The 16,001-nt window shown below is 40.0% G+C and overlaps 1 protein-coding gene across 4 annotated transcripts in view; it reads right to left on the bottom strand.

Moving 5' to 3' along the window:
* The window catches only part of fbxl17 (F-box and leucine-rich repeat protein 17), a 225,135-nt gene that overhangs the window by 137,730 nt on the left and 71,404 nt on the right, over positions 1 to 16,001 (bottom strand). For all 4 annotated transcript variants that reach the window (XM_078953147.1, XM_004072302.5, XM_078953148.1 and 1 more), the window contains exon 8: positions 7,771 to 7,901. In XM_078953147.1, the coding sequence (XP_078809273.1) occupies positions 7,771 to 7,901 (131 nt within the window). The remainder of the gene's footprint in view (positions 1 to 7,770; positions 7,902 to 16,001) is intronic.

Here is a 16,001-nt window from a genome sequence, read left to right on the forward strand (position 1 = left end):
GGCCTGGTGAAACCTGCCAGCTGGCTGAGACAGGAACTATTTGGAATGAGCTCCTAATGCAAACACCTGCAAATGCTAAAATGTTTTGGAGAGGTTGAGCTGCTGGGAGAATATTTCGCCAATTATTTCCTCCTTTATGAGTTTCTAGAAGTGGAGAGGGGGGCCCGCAGTAATGATTCGCTTAGTCCGATTTCTGTAGGCGGGGGCAAAATGTAAAACGGCCAATTTGGATTGTGATTTGTGATGTTCAGACAGTAAGTGATGGAGATATGCAGAAAATGCTGGCCTCAACTACAAAGCAAATCAGGAAATATGGATGAATATTGATTTCCCTGTTTGAACGTAGCTGGCAGAAAGAAAGATGAATAAAGAGAGAATGGGGAAAGAGGGAAGGCCTGCCAGTGCTCTTGGGAAATGACCAAGCCTCAACAATAGAGGTCTCATAAAATAAATGACTCACTTACTCCATGCATCTGCTTTCAGCAATGACTGCAGGCCAAGTGACCAGAGCGTGCGCACAAACGCACAGAGACACACATAAATCTGACTGTCAACACAAAACACAAGCATTTAACAGGATAAACGTAAGCAGAGTAACACCGTTTTGTCTGCTTTCACTTTTTTGTTTTGTTTTTTTTAGCGTATAGAATGTTTTAAGCAATGCTTGAGTGTAAATTAAATTGGATTTTGTTGTTAAGCAAATTTTTTTTTAAAATTCTGTTTCAACTATAACAAAGGTTTTGCGTTTGAATTGAATTAAATGAATAAAGAGACAACAGCAAGAACTCCACTGGAGAAGTCCCACTTGGACAGAGTTAGTGTCCAAGTGTTCTGTAGAATGTGTACGAATTGTGCTATACAAATAAACTTGCCTTGCCTTGCCTAGAATCTAAACGTGACCAGATTTGTCTGAATATAAGTCCCTCCAGAGGATGACTCCAGCAGCAAAAAAATGTGTTATAAAGAAGGAAACAAATCTTATGCAAGTCACACTTTTTAGAGAAATTTAACAAACTACGGGAACATAAACAGAGATTTTATCTTGAAAGGCAAATAATATTAAATGATTACGGTAGATAATAATAATAGACTGAATATTTGCATGCTTTAGCTTCACTAATGTAGCCATATTTTGCTTAATGAAACATAGGAGAAACCTGCTATATTAGTGCAAAATATGAACAATTATTCAAATAACGATGGTAAAACAACACGCTAACAACTTCAAATCACTAAATCAGTTCAAATTCTTCATCCTCTGTCACTTTAAAACAATTCTGTCAAGGCCAGCATAACACTGAGAAGCACTTCTTCTGCTCATACTTGTTACCTCAACTTTATTGCTTCTGAAAGGAAAGGCACACCCTCGTTTGAACATATTTTATTTTGAAAAACACATCCGACAGAGTTTTAAGAAAGCCTCAATCTTATGTTTACGAATCAACAAATATTGTAATTCCTCAAATGACCACTAAAGGTTAGTTGCAGATGGAGCCATTTCTAATTGACTTCAATGAACGTTTTATTTGAAGTTGTCTAGCTCAATAGCAATTTTCAGAACAGATGGAGTAAACTTCGATGAATGTTGCCATCCCACTTGAAGTTTCAATTTTTTACAGTGCAGATTATTAAAGGGTGATGTCACCGATTATCCATCCAAATTCTATATGTCAATGATTTTGGGGGAAGCGCATGGTAAAGTTGCAAATTGCAAATTGTTTTTAGTAGTGGGGAAATACGTATTTTTATCAAAATGAAATAAGCCGTTTCACTTTTTGACTGGTAAGTTTTAAAAAAGTTGGCGCTGCCATTTGCTCAGCAATTTCCTTTTTATTTCGCCTCCCTTCCCATTTTCAAATACTGTGATGTTTGAAAACGACAAACTCACATTGTCCCCCCATCATCAATGGGGGAGGATGCAGAGAAATAACACAACCAACTGTGCCCACCTGCAGCACAGCCCACCTCTTCTCCCCAAGAAATGACAGTTACCCAAAAATGGGCGTCCTACAGGCGCAATCTGCCCATCCGACTGTAGCAATGGGATCCTCTGTTTGGTTATTATTTCCTTTTTTCGAGATGCTGCTTTCTGCTATTACCGAGAACATTGGTGGCACCCAAATTACGCCGTTAGTTTAGTCTTTTTTTTTTTTTTACGTCAAATATTTTATTTGTGATGTGGGAGAAAAGGGGCCAACAAAAGGAAAGAAGGGAAAGAAAGGTGCCTGATGTATTTTACCTCCCACGGAGCTCCATCTCTTCAATAGCATCTAGTTGGGGGTCAAATTGATCCTGGAAATACAGGGGTCATTTCCTCCGCCTGTTTACCTGTTCACAGCACACTGTCATTGGTTTGAAACAGACACAAGCTGACCCAGCTGTAGCCTTTGAGAGAAAGGTAAGGAAAGGGTTGGGGCATTTTGGTCATCATTGTGACAAGAGAGCAGCCTGCGTGCGTCTCTGTGAGGAGGCACATGCGTGTGTGTTGGTTTCTCAAAAAGACGTGACCCCCATGAACAGACGACCCTTTAAACTTTAAGGCCAATAAACTCCGGTGTCTTTCCCTGGAAGTAAAACAAAGACAATTTTTGCCTAGTTTTAAAATCTCTTTGGGTCTTTTGGGAACATTTTTAGATAACGTTTACATATAGTCTGTAACTTCTTAGTTAATAAATTTAGATTTTAAAATGTTCTGGCTTAACATTATGTGTGCTGAAATCTAATTATTCCAGAAAAACTTTGGCATACGTTTACGTTTGAGCTAATCACTTGCATTGGAATGATCTAATTACTTTTTGTTGAAAACATAATTGTAATTGTTAAATATGAAATATTCTTTTAAGAGTGCACGCGCACAAAGATAGTAAGGTTTTTTCAAAATCTATTACTGCATGTATTTGTATAGTTCTCTTTGAGAAAACCTCAATGTGCTTTAAATTCTTGTAAACATCTGTCTAAAAATCAAAATATGATGCAGAGTGAGCAACAACAAACACCAAAATACTCATTTATGTAATCTCATCCACTTAACCCTTAAACTCCAAACCTTTAGGTCTATTCTTTCGACTACCATAACTCTTCGCAATTACGTAATCAAGGTAATTCTGAAGCAGAGAAAAGCAACCTTGCGCAGATAAGCAACACATTACAGTTGTGAAGTGCTTATCAACACAAATCCACAGTTTCTACTGTAGAGAAACGTGCCTTTGCAATGCTATACTTTATGCCCAGCTCAGTGGCCTTGTGTGACTGAAAGGTCCTGAGTTCAAATCCAGGCCGAGTCATGCCAAAGACCTAGTGCCTCCATGATTGACACTCAGCATCAAAGGGTTGGATTGGGGGGGTTAAACCACCAAATGGTTCCCGAGCACGGCTGTGTCTGCAGCTCACCGCTCTCCCAGGGGATGGGTCAAATGCAATTTGGCAAACTAAGAACAAAAAAAAATACAATAACATACCATTTAAATTGGAAAGAAAACACAAGAGACATTAGAATTAAATCAAAATAATAACGAAAAAAAAAGCAACCTACTACTGAGAGTCATTCTTCAGCCGTTCTGAAGACGTTGGGATTGTCGTTGATGTTTAAAGCTGTTTCGGTCCATCGTGTGCAGCTCAGGAGGATTTTGATTCCATAACTGGGGAGTTTCTAATGTGTCGCATATCAGTGCAAAGCAAATATGAAAAGCTGCTTTCCTCGTCGTCAAAATGAGCTGATTCATGTTGATCAACATCTTTAGTGTTAAAAAGTTAAAGAAAAACTGCTCTTTGAAAAATAAAGGCTAGTCTTGGCACTTAATGGCTCTATTGAACATGACTTGTCTGAAAAGACACAGAAACGACATTTAAACTGATGTGTCCTAAAAGGTAACAGAACAGTTTTCCGCCCTGCAGTTTTAAATGAATATTTTGCAAAGTTAAACATATATCCTGTTTGGAACTTTGTTATTCTTAAAAATATTTTTGTTTTGTCTCATCATTTTTTGCGACCATAAGCAGCAAAACGTCAGGTTCCATGTTAGCATATCGGGTTTAAACATCTCAGGAAACCTGGATGTACAAAACCTAGAGAATAAATCACATGCACACAGTTTTCCCTTACATTTAATAAAGTTATTTTAAATTCAATGTACATGCGTTCCCATGTAGCTGAAAGTATACGCAGAGTTTTTGTGTGCACACGTCCATGCGGAGGAGACACAAAATCGGGTTGCAGACTCTTCAACTATTTCAGACTCCTCAACTATTACTGGCCCACTGCAGCCTGTCATTCTTTATTGTCCATCTTTCACTCAAAAGACTGCACATGCACACAGAGACACGCACACACCAACAGCTGAGCCTTATCTCCTAGCCAGACTGCCCCAACACACACCATTTTCAATTCCAGTACTCCCTGAGGTGATCCAGCCTAATCTGACACACATACACCCTCAGCCCCTCGACCGATGCGGTAAATATCATTATGGAATCAATGCAGCTTTGAATCAATCCAGGCTGAACAGTGGAAGACGATAACACAACATTTCTCTGGGAGGATTTCACCCAACTCCATGTTTTTTGATTGAAAGGCAGGTGGGTATTTCCATAACCTGCCTACCAAATGTTGGCTGTAAGCTCAATAATGCAAGCAAAATTTTCACACATGCTTGCCCACACATACACACAGCTTTCCAGCTCCCATTGTTGCTACGCACCATAGTACATTCAATATTGTGATGGCACTCCTAAGCCAAAGTGGGAGTGCAGTCGGCGGAGAAGCCTTAGCTGTAAATCAATAGATTAAATAGAAACATATGAATAAAACACAAGCTAATAAATAAAAGAAGAGACAGTTTTCTCTGGTTGTTTTGCACAGTAAAAACCTTCTTTTCAATATGAGAGGAAAAACATGAACAGACATGAAGTTACACAAACACAAAAAAGAAGTGCCAGAAAGTTCCTTTATTGGTTTCTTAACCTGTTGCTGCTTAATTTTTGGGCATCTTTTCCTCAGCCTCCTGATGTTAGGCAACATTCAAATGTTTAGACACAGGAATACTTGAAGTGTCTTTACTGGAACAAACCCTAACAGTTTGCAGAGTAAACGTTCTTTGAATTATTGTAACTCTTCAACTGTTTACGTAATTAATGTAATTCCACAGAAGTAAAGTGCTTAAGGGGGGAAAAACAGCTTTACGCTGATATGAAAAACTTTTCTAATGTGTTTAAAGTCCCACTCCACGGTATTTTGATCTATAGTAAAAGCATTCCCAGTGGTCTTTTCATTACAGTTGTGCAGTTTTTACCCCTAAATCAAAAAACCTGTATCGTTTGCTGAGGACAATATTCTGCAGAGTGGCGGAGTTCATTAGAAGTTCGCCTCTGAGTTGTGAGCAGGTAACGCTCAAGTAACCCCCCAGCTGATATCCCATCATCCCTTTGTCTACTCCCCCGCTAGCTTAAAGCCCCCTCAAACGCCAAGCTAACATTTGCGGGGCAACGAAAACAGCAAGCAAGCTGTACATTTTGGGCCAGATCCAACTCAGACGAGGAAAACAAAGACATTACTGAATCTTTTAGTCTGCAAGTGGATTCATCGGAATAGAGCGGAGTAGAGAAACTTTGACCCCCCCATTTCAGTAGCAGTTTATCTGCTCCTGATCCCTGACAATTTGAATAAAGAAATACTCAGAAACGCAAGTTTGATCTTAAATTCTATCTATTGTAAGAAAAATGGCAGAAGAACAAAACTTTCATTGGAGTGAGTCTTTAATAGCAATGCAAAGCTGTCTTTCTACGCTTCAGAATCTATGAGACTTCTGTTAATTGCATAAACCACCCTGAATGGAACCTTTTTTGCCGAGAGAGCCATAAACGCCACATATTTTTAAATGTAATTTCGAAAGAGCCATACATTTATGTAGTGTCCCTTTCCCACACTGAGGCATGGAGACTTAACCTCTTTTAAGGTTCTTTATTCTGGTTACTGCAGACCACAACAAACGCTGTACAATTAGTTCAGCAACTCCTGAATCTCTCCAGCGAGACGAGAGCGCTTCTCCCTACTTTATATTCCCCTGCTCCCGCTCCAGCCCTCCCATTTTCCTTATTCGGCCCATAGCTGAACCCCATTGGTCCAAACTACCTAACAACAGGCTGAGCGACAGAACTGAGGGCCAATCAGATCGCTGCTTGATGCGTTCAAGGAACTCCAGAACTTTTAACGCGGCCCAACAGCCAAGTTAAACTCAGTCCGCGACAATATGTTTAAAACTAAATATACAAGTGAATGTGTGCATTTGATGTAATTTCAACATTTTTAAAGTACAATAAGTCTGTGGAATCTTTTTAATAACATTGTTATTCTGTTGCTAATAAATGATGAGTATTTCTCGTGGCGGTTTGCTGATTGTCTAGTCTGGTTGATATGTGGAGTTTCTGCTTCATGCAGGCGTTGAGACTTTAAACGTGATCTTAGGTTGGTCTGAATGTTCTTTAGACGTGAGACAGACTGCTCACATGCAGACCTGGAGACAAACACACACTCACACGCTGCAGTGAGTGACAGGCAGCGGGTTTTACGTTTTTACAATCCCAGCGCGATTCACCTGCTGTCCTCACAACCCCCCACACTCTGCTTTCTTCCTCACACATCCCGTCCCCGCAACTGCGCGCTCTTTCTCAGAGACGGGAGCGCGCAGTTTTAGGCACGGCAATTCACAGGTTTCCGGCTGGTGCAAACTCTGTGAAATAATAGATAATAGTAAACTGATAATGCTGGCGCAGAATTTTTCTCTCCAAGCACCGATACTACTGCGCGCCTCTGGCATTGCATCGCGCCCGAGAAGGACTGGTCTAATGAAAAAAAAAAGTATAATTAAAGATTTGTCTGCGAGCCATATGTGACCATCAAAAGAGCCATATATGGCTCGCGAGCCATAGGTTCCCGACCCCTGGCATAAACAATCGAAGCATTACAATAGTTTGAAGAGTGTGTGTTATATTCAATGACTGTTTTAGAGAACTGGACCAAGTTTGATGTCTCCCATAGAAAATTGCTTAAGGCTCCAACCAAATGAAGTCAATTCAGTAACCATCTTTCTAGGAAATGGACGCTGCTTTGTTGGAGCCAGATGGTATCAAAAAGCAGTGATTGGTCAATTAAGATTGTTTTGTTGTCTACATTCATTGTTCTTTCTCTGATGAGCAGGAACATTCAGTCTTTTGCAAAAAAGAGTTTTTATTTTTGTGGACTGACATTTTCTAAAAATAAAACAACAACCATGTAAGTATGTCTTCTGAGCTGGAAAGAGTAAAAGACGAGACTTTAAAACTGTTTAGAAAGTTTCTTTGTTGACATTTCAACGCTTTTTCTTGAAAATCTTAATTTCAGTTGTGTCAAACTAACTTTCCACTTCTTGAATATGGTTAATAAGTCTTTGCAAAGAATCTAATTACAATTAGTCAACTGCACTTATTTTTGTAACAGGACATCATAATAAATGTTAAAATTAGGATATATTTGACAGTTATTTAAAGTCTCAATACTTTACTGTCTTTGTACTTTGGAATAGATGGTGACACAAGGATCTCAGCATTAATATTTTTCAAAATATTTTTTTTTGCCCTTCAACCAAGACTGAGCTGCACAGCTGGTGGTTTCATGTAGAGCTCTTTGCTCGTTTCCCTCTTTTCTCGTCGTACTTCATTGCTCAGTGTTGTATTTAACCATTATGCTCATTATTGCACTGAGCCAGTGTGCACTGATTTCAGCCAAACTGAACTCACCTGTCGTCGATGCTCCAGTTGAGGCAGAGGTTCAGGGAGCTGAGTTTGCGACATTTCCTCACCACTTCCATCACGGTCTCGTTGTTGAGCTCGGAGATGTGCCGCAGATCCAGGACGCTCAGGTTATGAAGCTACAGGACGACATAAACGCAAGCAATAATGGGGATTTAATAATAACAAAACCACACAATATGTAGGACAAGTAGACTCAACAGGGAGTACTTTCAGTTCACAAACACTTCTGCGCATTACTGTGTGCAGTATGAAAGATATTAAAAGAATCATATAGAGTTTTGATGCACCTTTAAGGGAAGTGGGGGATTTTAATCTTTACAGTGAATAAAGCTCTGCTGTATAATCTTCCTAAAACAGTAAATTATGCATAGCCCAGCAAGCAAGTCACTGCTTACTGGAGTAATCATCCAACGAGAGCGTTCACTGTCCTCCTTCCCTTCATCCCCCTGACATTCAATAATCTTACTCCCAAGATCTGAATAGCCTATAATGTGGGGTGTAGATTAATCCTCGAGTTAAAGTCTCTTCTTCCTTTTGGAAGCCCTGGCGGACACACTACTCAACAGACGCTGAAGGCTTCACAGGAGCCAGCACAGGTGAATACTGTGATGCCTCTTCATAAGTATTCAAGAAGATACACACAGAAATATATGAAGCCCACAACTACACAGGCACAAGGGATGCAAGATAAGAGGCATGATATCCAAACCAGCCGCCAGGGAGGTGTAGAAGTAAATGTCATGGCCGAGGTTAAAGAGAAAACAAGCTTACAGTAGGTGTTAAGATCACTGCGCACTGTTGTCGGCTCTGTAGGCATGACATATACGCGCCAGCATGAAGACACAAGGGGGGGGGGGTGGATAAGGACAATGGCTCACTGTGTGAAGTAAGCACACATGTAAACACTGTGCCTTGCCACCGCCGAGAATCAAAAGCACTCAGACAAACATTTGCGAGGTGCGGGACTGTTCTGAAGGCAACATGCAGCCTGTGGCTTTCTGTCAATCCTCACAGAAAGCTGGACACACACCCCCCTGTTCCAAAAGTTCAGCTTTGGCACGACGCTGACTTTTATTTGGCACCTCGCCCCGACTTTTACCTCGAAAGACACAATAATGGAGTAGACATCAAACAGCTTATGCAGGCAAAGAGTAGTGAAGAACATGGCAGTGATCTTCAGGGATGGCTAAAATAATACAATAAACCCCGGAACCTAATATAAAGGGGGGAAAACTGCTAAGCTGTCATCGCAGATATTCACACAGGCAAGCAGGTGATGAGACACACACAGAAAAGCTCACACATACAAAGTGCCATGTGCCCCTGTGGCCAATAGTAAATCGAAGTGCTAAATTATTCATTCAGGAGGGAGCCGATCGGGGTGTGCATGCATGTGTGGCTGTATTTATTACTCCGTTTGAGGGGCATAAATATGTTTATACGCTCCAACTGTATGGGTTTAGGCTTCTTAAGGGAGCAAATGCTCCCATAGTTCTTGGGATTTGGCTGAAACTTGGTTTAATTATTTAGGTAAAGGTTAGAGCAAAACTTCAGGAAATTCTTGAAAATCAATAAACAAAAGTACTCTTATCTAAAACACAACTATAGTCAAACTCCAAATTGTTTGCAAAAAAAGGGCTCTGCATAATTTAAAAGTAGATGCAGGCTATTAGATCAAAAAAAGGGAAGAAAAAAAAAATCACAGTAATAGACAAGCAGTTACACTGATCAACATTCTCTGCACATGCACAAAAACATCCTAACACTGCTCACACAAACACTTTTTTTTTTCATTTAATATTTCTGACTAATAAGCCTGAAGTGAATTTTCAAAGCATCCACATCTGAAGTATTAGTTCCCAAAATCTTCAAAACTGCCTATCTCCACTAAAAGAGAAGTTCTACTACCACCAATGAGCAGTGTTTCATTGATACAGAGATCCAATGAGAAATCAGGCCAGCTAGAGGGGGTTCTGATTGGTTGACTGTGTAGCTAGGTTGGAGAAAACCCCAAAATTTAGCAGATGTCTGCATGAAAGCATAGAGACCCAGTCACGGCTGAGACTCTGACTTTGTTAATCCATCTGTGAAAGCCACTGTACGAAAATAAACTCCGCCATTTACTAAGCATCTGCCAAAAGAAAAATATCCCAGAAGCCCCTGATATGAAACGCCATTCAAACAGCAATCTCTCAGTAATTAGTCACACTTGCAAAATGTGACAGGCTATGGTGACAGCTTGGGGTTTAATAAGTGCAAGTGAGGCCTTTTCTCCAAATAAACAGAAAAAAATATACACAAAAGTGAAAAAGGAAATGTGGAGAGGAGATTTTAGGCATAAGTTTAAAAAAAAAGAAAAAGAAAAGAAGGAAAATGTGAAGAAAATGTGAAACAGAGCGAGGAGAGCAAGTCCGGGAGAAAGTGAGGAAAATAAGCAGGAGGATTTTCGGCAGGTTTTTCTCCTCGTTGGCTGAAGTCTGTCACCAGGCAGACTCTGTGCCGTCTCCTCAGAGCTGGCAGCTACAGTGCAGTAATTATTCATGCCGTTCATAAAAACAGAGAAACCTGCAACATCCATCTGCGCTGCGTTTGTCACGTCTGCCCGGCAAGCACGCACGTGGCCCGCAAAGTCATGTGTGCAATAAGTGGATGCACACATGATGGCCACATGTATAGAAATGCTTTAGAAAATAACTTCAGTAGTTTAGTGTATAAAACTCATCTATTAGTCAACGTAAAAACCACACTCCATTGTTTCTTAAAAAAAACATTTTTACTCCTGCAATAAAAAACTAGGATAAATGTATAATTTCATTAGAAAAACATCCACACAACAAAAAAAGCTTCAGACTTAAACTGCCAAATACAAATATATTGAAAAAGAATTTATAGTAGCGACAAAATACTAAAATATATTTAAACATTGTTCTACTGAATTAATAATGTGTCTCTACTTTACTATAAAGAATATATACAAGAAATATAAACTTTATTTTAACGCTTAATGTTACTCAAATAATTTTTTCAAAAGGTAAAAAGAGGAATGATCACATGGAAAAATGATAAATACAATAGCAAATCAAAATATTAAAGATTGTTTAATAAATGGGTTGTTAAAGAAAGGTTTAGAATGAAAAAACTGCTAATTAAATAGAATTTAATTTAAATTATGACAGAAAAATATTTATTTTAAGCATCCACTATTGAAAAAGTGAGAAAAAAACAATAGCCAATGTTTTGAGCTTTACTGAATACAAAATGTGGTTGTGAATGTAATGCAATGGGGTTTTTTTTCTTCTTTTCATTCGTGAAGCTAATCTGCTCAAAGCGATGAGAAAAACATCAAATAGAAGTTAGGGGAATTAAAAAATTAAAGTGAAATCATTTAATGACTGACAAAGAAATGGTTACTCTAAGATGTAAGCATAGCCACACAAACACATAAAAGCTGCTTAATTCAGTCCAAACGGCCAGACCAGCGTTCTGAGCAGCCGGCTCCTTCCTGCTTAGATTCAAAGCATCTCTCAGCCTCGAAAAATGAGAGCCTGAGTCAGAGGTCAAACCCAGAACACTACTGAAAATGATAATGGAAAAAAAGGCGGCTTCAAAGCCATGTCATCCTTCAGCTAAGCACACGCTGCTCTGCAACACATGAAAAGGTTGATTTGGCATTTTTATGACTCTTCAGCATGTCGCTGCTAAGCACACGGAGCCTACGCCTGCGTTAGTCCTGCTTCACCGCGGCTGCCTCGCTACAAATCCCCTCACAACATCAAGCCTAACGACGCTAAGCAGGAAGTTGAGACACGTTGGACCCCGTGGAGGGGATATGATGTCATAACTCTAGGTACTGGCCAAAACCCCAGGAGTTCATGGCTGTAGCTGTCCATTACCATCAATAGCCACCCTTTCACAAGCAGCCACGTGACATTCACAAAGCCCGAACAGAGCGAGCCTTGTTTTTAATCATAAACAGAAAATATGTCCGAATTGGGAATAAATTAGTGGCTTTTTTTATTGCCGCACTAGATTTATGTTCCTGTCAACATTTAACATGTAAGTTTGGACAGGCAAAATACAGTTCTTCTGTTATAAAAGGAGTATGGAAGCCCACAAGCTACCATATACATGCAATAAGACTGAGTAAAAAACACATAAGTAAAAGAAAAGAAAAATCAGAGCGAAAATAAATTCAGCAATCAAGAGGTTAAATAATTAGAATACATTTTCATTAACAAAATTCCTTGATCAAGCTTTCTATAAACTATTTATTTTATTTTATTTTAAATAAACATCTTTTCAGTTATTTTTTTTGAATAATTCATAATTTCGTTGATGAAAGTTGCAATTTTATTCATATCAAATCACTACATGTGTAAAAAGATTGTTTAATGGCCAAGCAAAACTGATCACAATTTGAAAAATGAATCAGAAATTAAACAAACCGTCTTGAACCACAATTTCAATAAAATCTTTAACTAGGGAATTTACAGTGATTCAGTTTTAGAGGTGATATTCAGAGCATGCAGATTTCAAACATGGACAAAACGATGGATATAAAAGGTGACCTTTTTTTTTTAGCGTAACACAAAAGTCAGTTCAAAATAGAGCTTAGTTTGATTGTCTGAATTAGTTGAAGAACTGTGTGAGGCAAGAAGGGGCACGGATGGGATCGATGGTTCAAGGGTGCAGCCACACGTTCAAGATCGCCCCCCAAGAAGACAGAAAGAGCCCTGCTAAGCCAAAACCTGCAGCATTCGTTACCTCTAACAGTAAGCATAGATACTAAACTGTCTGAACACAGAATGATGTTCACATTGGAAACAAAAGACAGGAAAGTGATGAACAATGAATCTGATGTTGTACAGTTCTTTCTGGTGTCTGTCGTGGACTAGCGAGCTGATTCATGCCTGTAGGAGGATTTTTGCTTAATTCCCATCTTTATCTTTTCTGTTGCCCGTCAAAAGTCCATTGCTTATTTTCCCTCCTCTGCGCGACTCTTTCTGTCTCTAATTCTGTGCTCTTGATAACAAACTCCTTCAAGGAGAAGGAGGGAGGTTCTTTTCAGCACACAGATGTCCATTCAGGCAAACACGCAAAACGCTGTGGCAACACTGAATGACAGCCACAGCTCAGTGACACGACTTGTGGCAGTAATGAGACATGATATCCCCTCCCTCCAGAGGTCAAAAACCTGTGTATCTCCATCTGTCTGCTGGTGAAAAGTCTAACAGCCAAATAAATTATTCTTCAATTACTCTTGGATGAGACACACATCCTCCTTAGGCTCTCCTCTGCTCATTATATTCATAAATCCCCCAATCTCTTCCATACAGCAGTCACGAAAATTATTATTAAAATTTCGATTCATTCTGCAACCCCCACTGCCCCATTACCTTTCTTCCCTCAAATCCCTCTGACGTCTCCTCTCTCCTGTATCCTCTCGGCTACCTCCTTTGAGACAGAGCACACATTTCAGTCCCACATATGTCTGTCTGTACGTGGCGCACATGAACACAAACACACACACTTCTTAGTTTGTGTTGGGGGTTATCAGTTTTTCACAGGACACAGTGATTATGTATTTTCTGTGCTCCCATCAGGGGAGGAGATAACGACACGGCAGCCTACAGCAAAGCCAGACAGCATTCACCTTTCACAGAGAAGGACTAAGAAGTGCGATGAGTGAAGACCTGTACCTTCAACCTTTTTTTGGTTTTACCACTTTACTGGCTTGCCTGCTAATAGACGGGGGGAAAACATTACAAATATGGCTTTCAATTTCAAAGGTATTCATTGCTTTTGAGCTGAATCCAAACTAAGTAAACTAACTAAACGTGCTGTAAAAACAAAGTATCGTTCCTACAGCTCCACTAAGCAACCAGCAAGGCAAAAAACATATGACTTCAGTTATGAAATTATATAGCTTCCATGTTGTAAACCAGACGGTTTTATTTGCTCATAAACACACAAAGAAGGAATGAGGTATTGCCCACGGTCCAATACTGTCGAATCCAAAAAGCATTTATCAAAAGTCCCAACTTTCTCTTCAAGAACAACAACAAAACCACTAGAGCGGCACGGCCGAATTCATTTACATGGCCTCAAATTAGGACCAGAAACGTTCTGCACATCAGAGACGTAAGACCTAGCTGTTACAGTGTCCAAATATACTTCTTTTCATCTTTGACACATTCTTCAACAGTCTCTCCATTTGTTATGTCTTTGGATTTCTCCCGAGGGTGGGAACTTTCATCCACACAAAAACGGCCTCGGAGGCCCTAAGTGTCTAAGGGGCAGCGATAGGCTGATGTATGAGGAGGGGCATTGTGGGTAAGCATGACATACAAAGGAAAGCCATCAGTGGGACATCTAATGCTGGAGGAATGAAGGCTCTTTGGCACTGGGAGCTGCCCTCAAACACTGGCTCTCTGATAGAGCCGACCTTGGACTTAATCACTAACAGAAGAAGAGAGCAGTTTGGCAGCGAGATCCAAGGACGCGGGCCGAGTGAACATATGTGTGCGTGAAAGAGACTGAAAGACAAAACACATAACTAAATGAGAAAAGAGAGATAAATAGAGCTGAAATGAAAAGGAAAGGGCACAGGTTGCAGCATCTTTGGAAGAGACGTGTGATGACTTTGCTTTTGGAAGGCCAGTAATGGTAACACAAAGAGCTCAGGCGTCTGGGAGGAGCAGAAAATTACAGAAGACTCTGGAACACCAACAAAGCCTCCGCTCAAAATGTTCTGTATCCATTACACCGCCTTGCGATGTGACAAGCTTCATCGACAAAACTATTATTTATGGCAAGAACTTTGGGTCAGCATACAACTTCAATCTAAACGCCGACCATAAATAAAAGACATTCTGTAAATCCCTGGCGCAGTAACACACAAGACCACATCAAACACACATTTGCTTTTAAAATCATCAGATTCGTCTCAAGCCGCATGTTCTGTATAATTTACAGCCAATGAAGAAAGTGTTACAGAGCCTGGTTTCAATTAGTTTGACTCTGAGCCAACAGAAGTCGTCCCTTTCTTTAATTTATTAACATGCTGCTGATTTGTTAGCTGGTATTGGGCTGCTAATATTGAATTTTGTTGTGAATCACAGAACGACAACAAAGCTCTAGTCTAGTCTAGCAATGCGAAACCACCAGACGGTCATAAATGCTTTACAGTCACTTTCCAAATAATCGGCACTGAACTTGTCAGCACCAGAGGGACCCTAATACCAGAAGCTCTTCTGATTTGGAAAATAAAATTTCAATTGTTGTTGCACTTTCGGCTTTTCCCATCAGGGGTCGCCACAGTGAACGAGTCGCATGGTTAACTTGGCAATGTTTTACGCCGGATGCCCTTCCTGACGCAACCCTCACAAAGCAACCGGGCTTGGGACCGGCACAGAAGGGAACAGGGAGCAGCCCGGAGTCGAACCCTGGTTTCACGGACGGAAGGTGCCGTAAACCAGCACGAGCTAAACCGGCTCCCTGGAAAATAAAATTTCAATTCATTTTCATATTTCCTAATTGGTGAGAAGCCAATGCAGAGAGAGAGAGAAAAAAAAGAAATGAGAATGTATTACAAGAGGAGTTAATAAAAGTAATGGGACAGTTTTTTTTCTGGCACATAGAAACTGAGAGGTAAAGTGGAATCTTAGGGAAAGTGCGATCAGAGGAAGACTGGGATGGAAGGGCATGTGTGATAATCGGAAAAGAGCTGCACAGTTCAGTCTCGGATTCAACGCGGGTCCATAGAGTCATCAGAAATGCAACGACTCTAAAAGCAAGAATATGATTTTTAATCGATGCTGGATGGGACCGAATAGGAATCAATGAGAGCAGGAATCCACTGCTAAATGAGATAATTACTGTCAGAGATTATAGAAAGATGGAGAGAGGTGGAGGCGGAGGGAAGCATATGGATCACACATGGTAATGAATGAAATGAAGGAAATTCAGGCCAAGATTGTTCAACTCTTTTTGGTCTTTTTAAGCCATTAATAAGATCCATTGTTGTAATTCAATTCGTTAGAATGGGTTCTTACTCTCACAACAGCAACTTGAAGACAGATTTATTTAGGGCAATAGCTGGTCAGGGTAATCTTTTTGTGAATTTTCCATTACTGATTGGAATGATGAACTATTATTTTCATTGATGGGATACAGTAATCCCTTGCTATATTGTGGTTCACCTTTCACAGTCTCTT

Source organism: Oryzias latipes, chromosome 9, assembly GCF_053564925.1.
Source record: "Oryzias latipes strain Hd-rR chromosome 9, Olatipes_Hd-rR_3.1".
In the NCBI taxonomy this organism is placed as follows: domain Eukaryota; kingdom Metazoa; phylum Chordata; class Actinopteri; order Beloniformes; family Adrianichthyidae; genus Oryzias; species Oryzias latipes.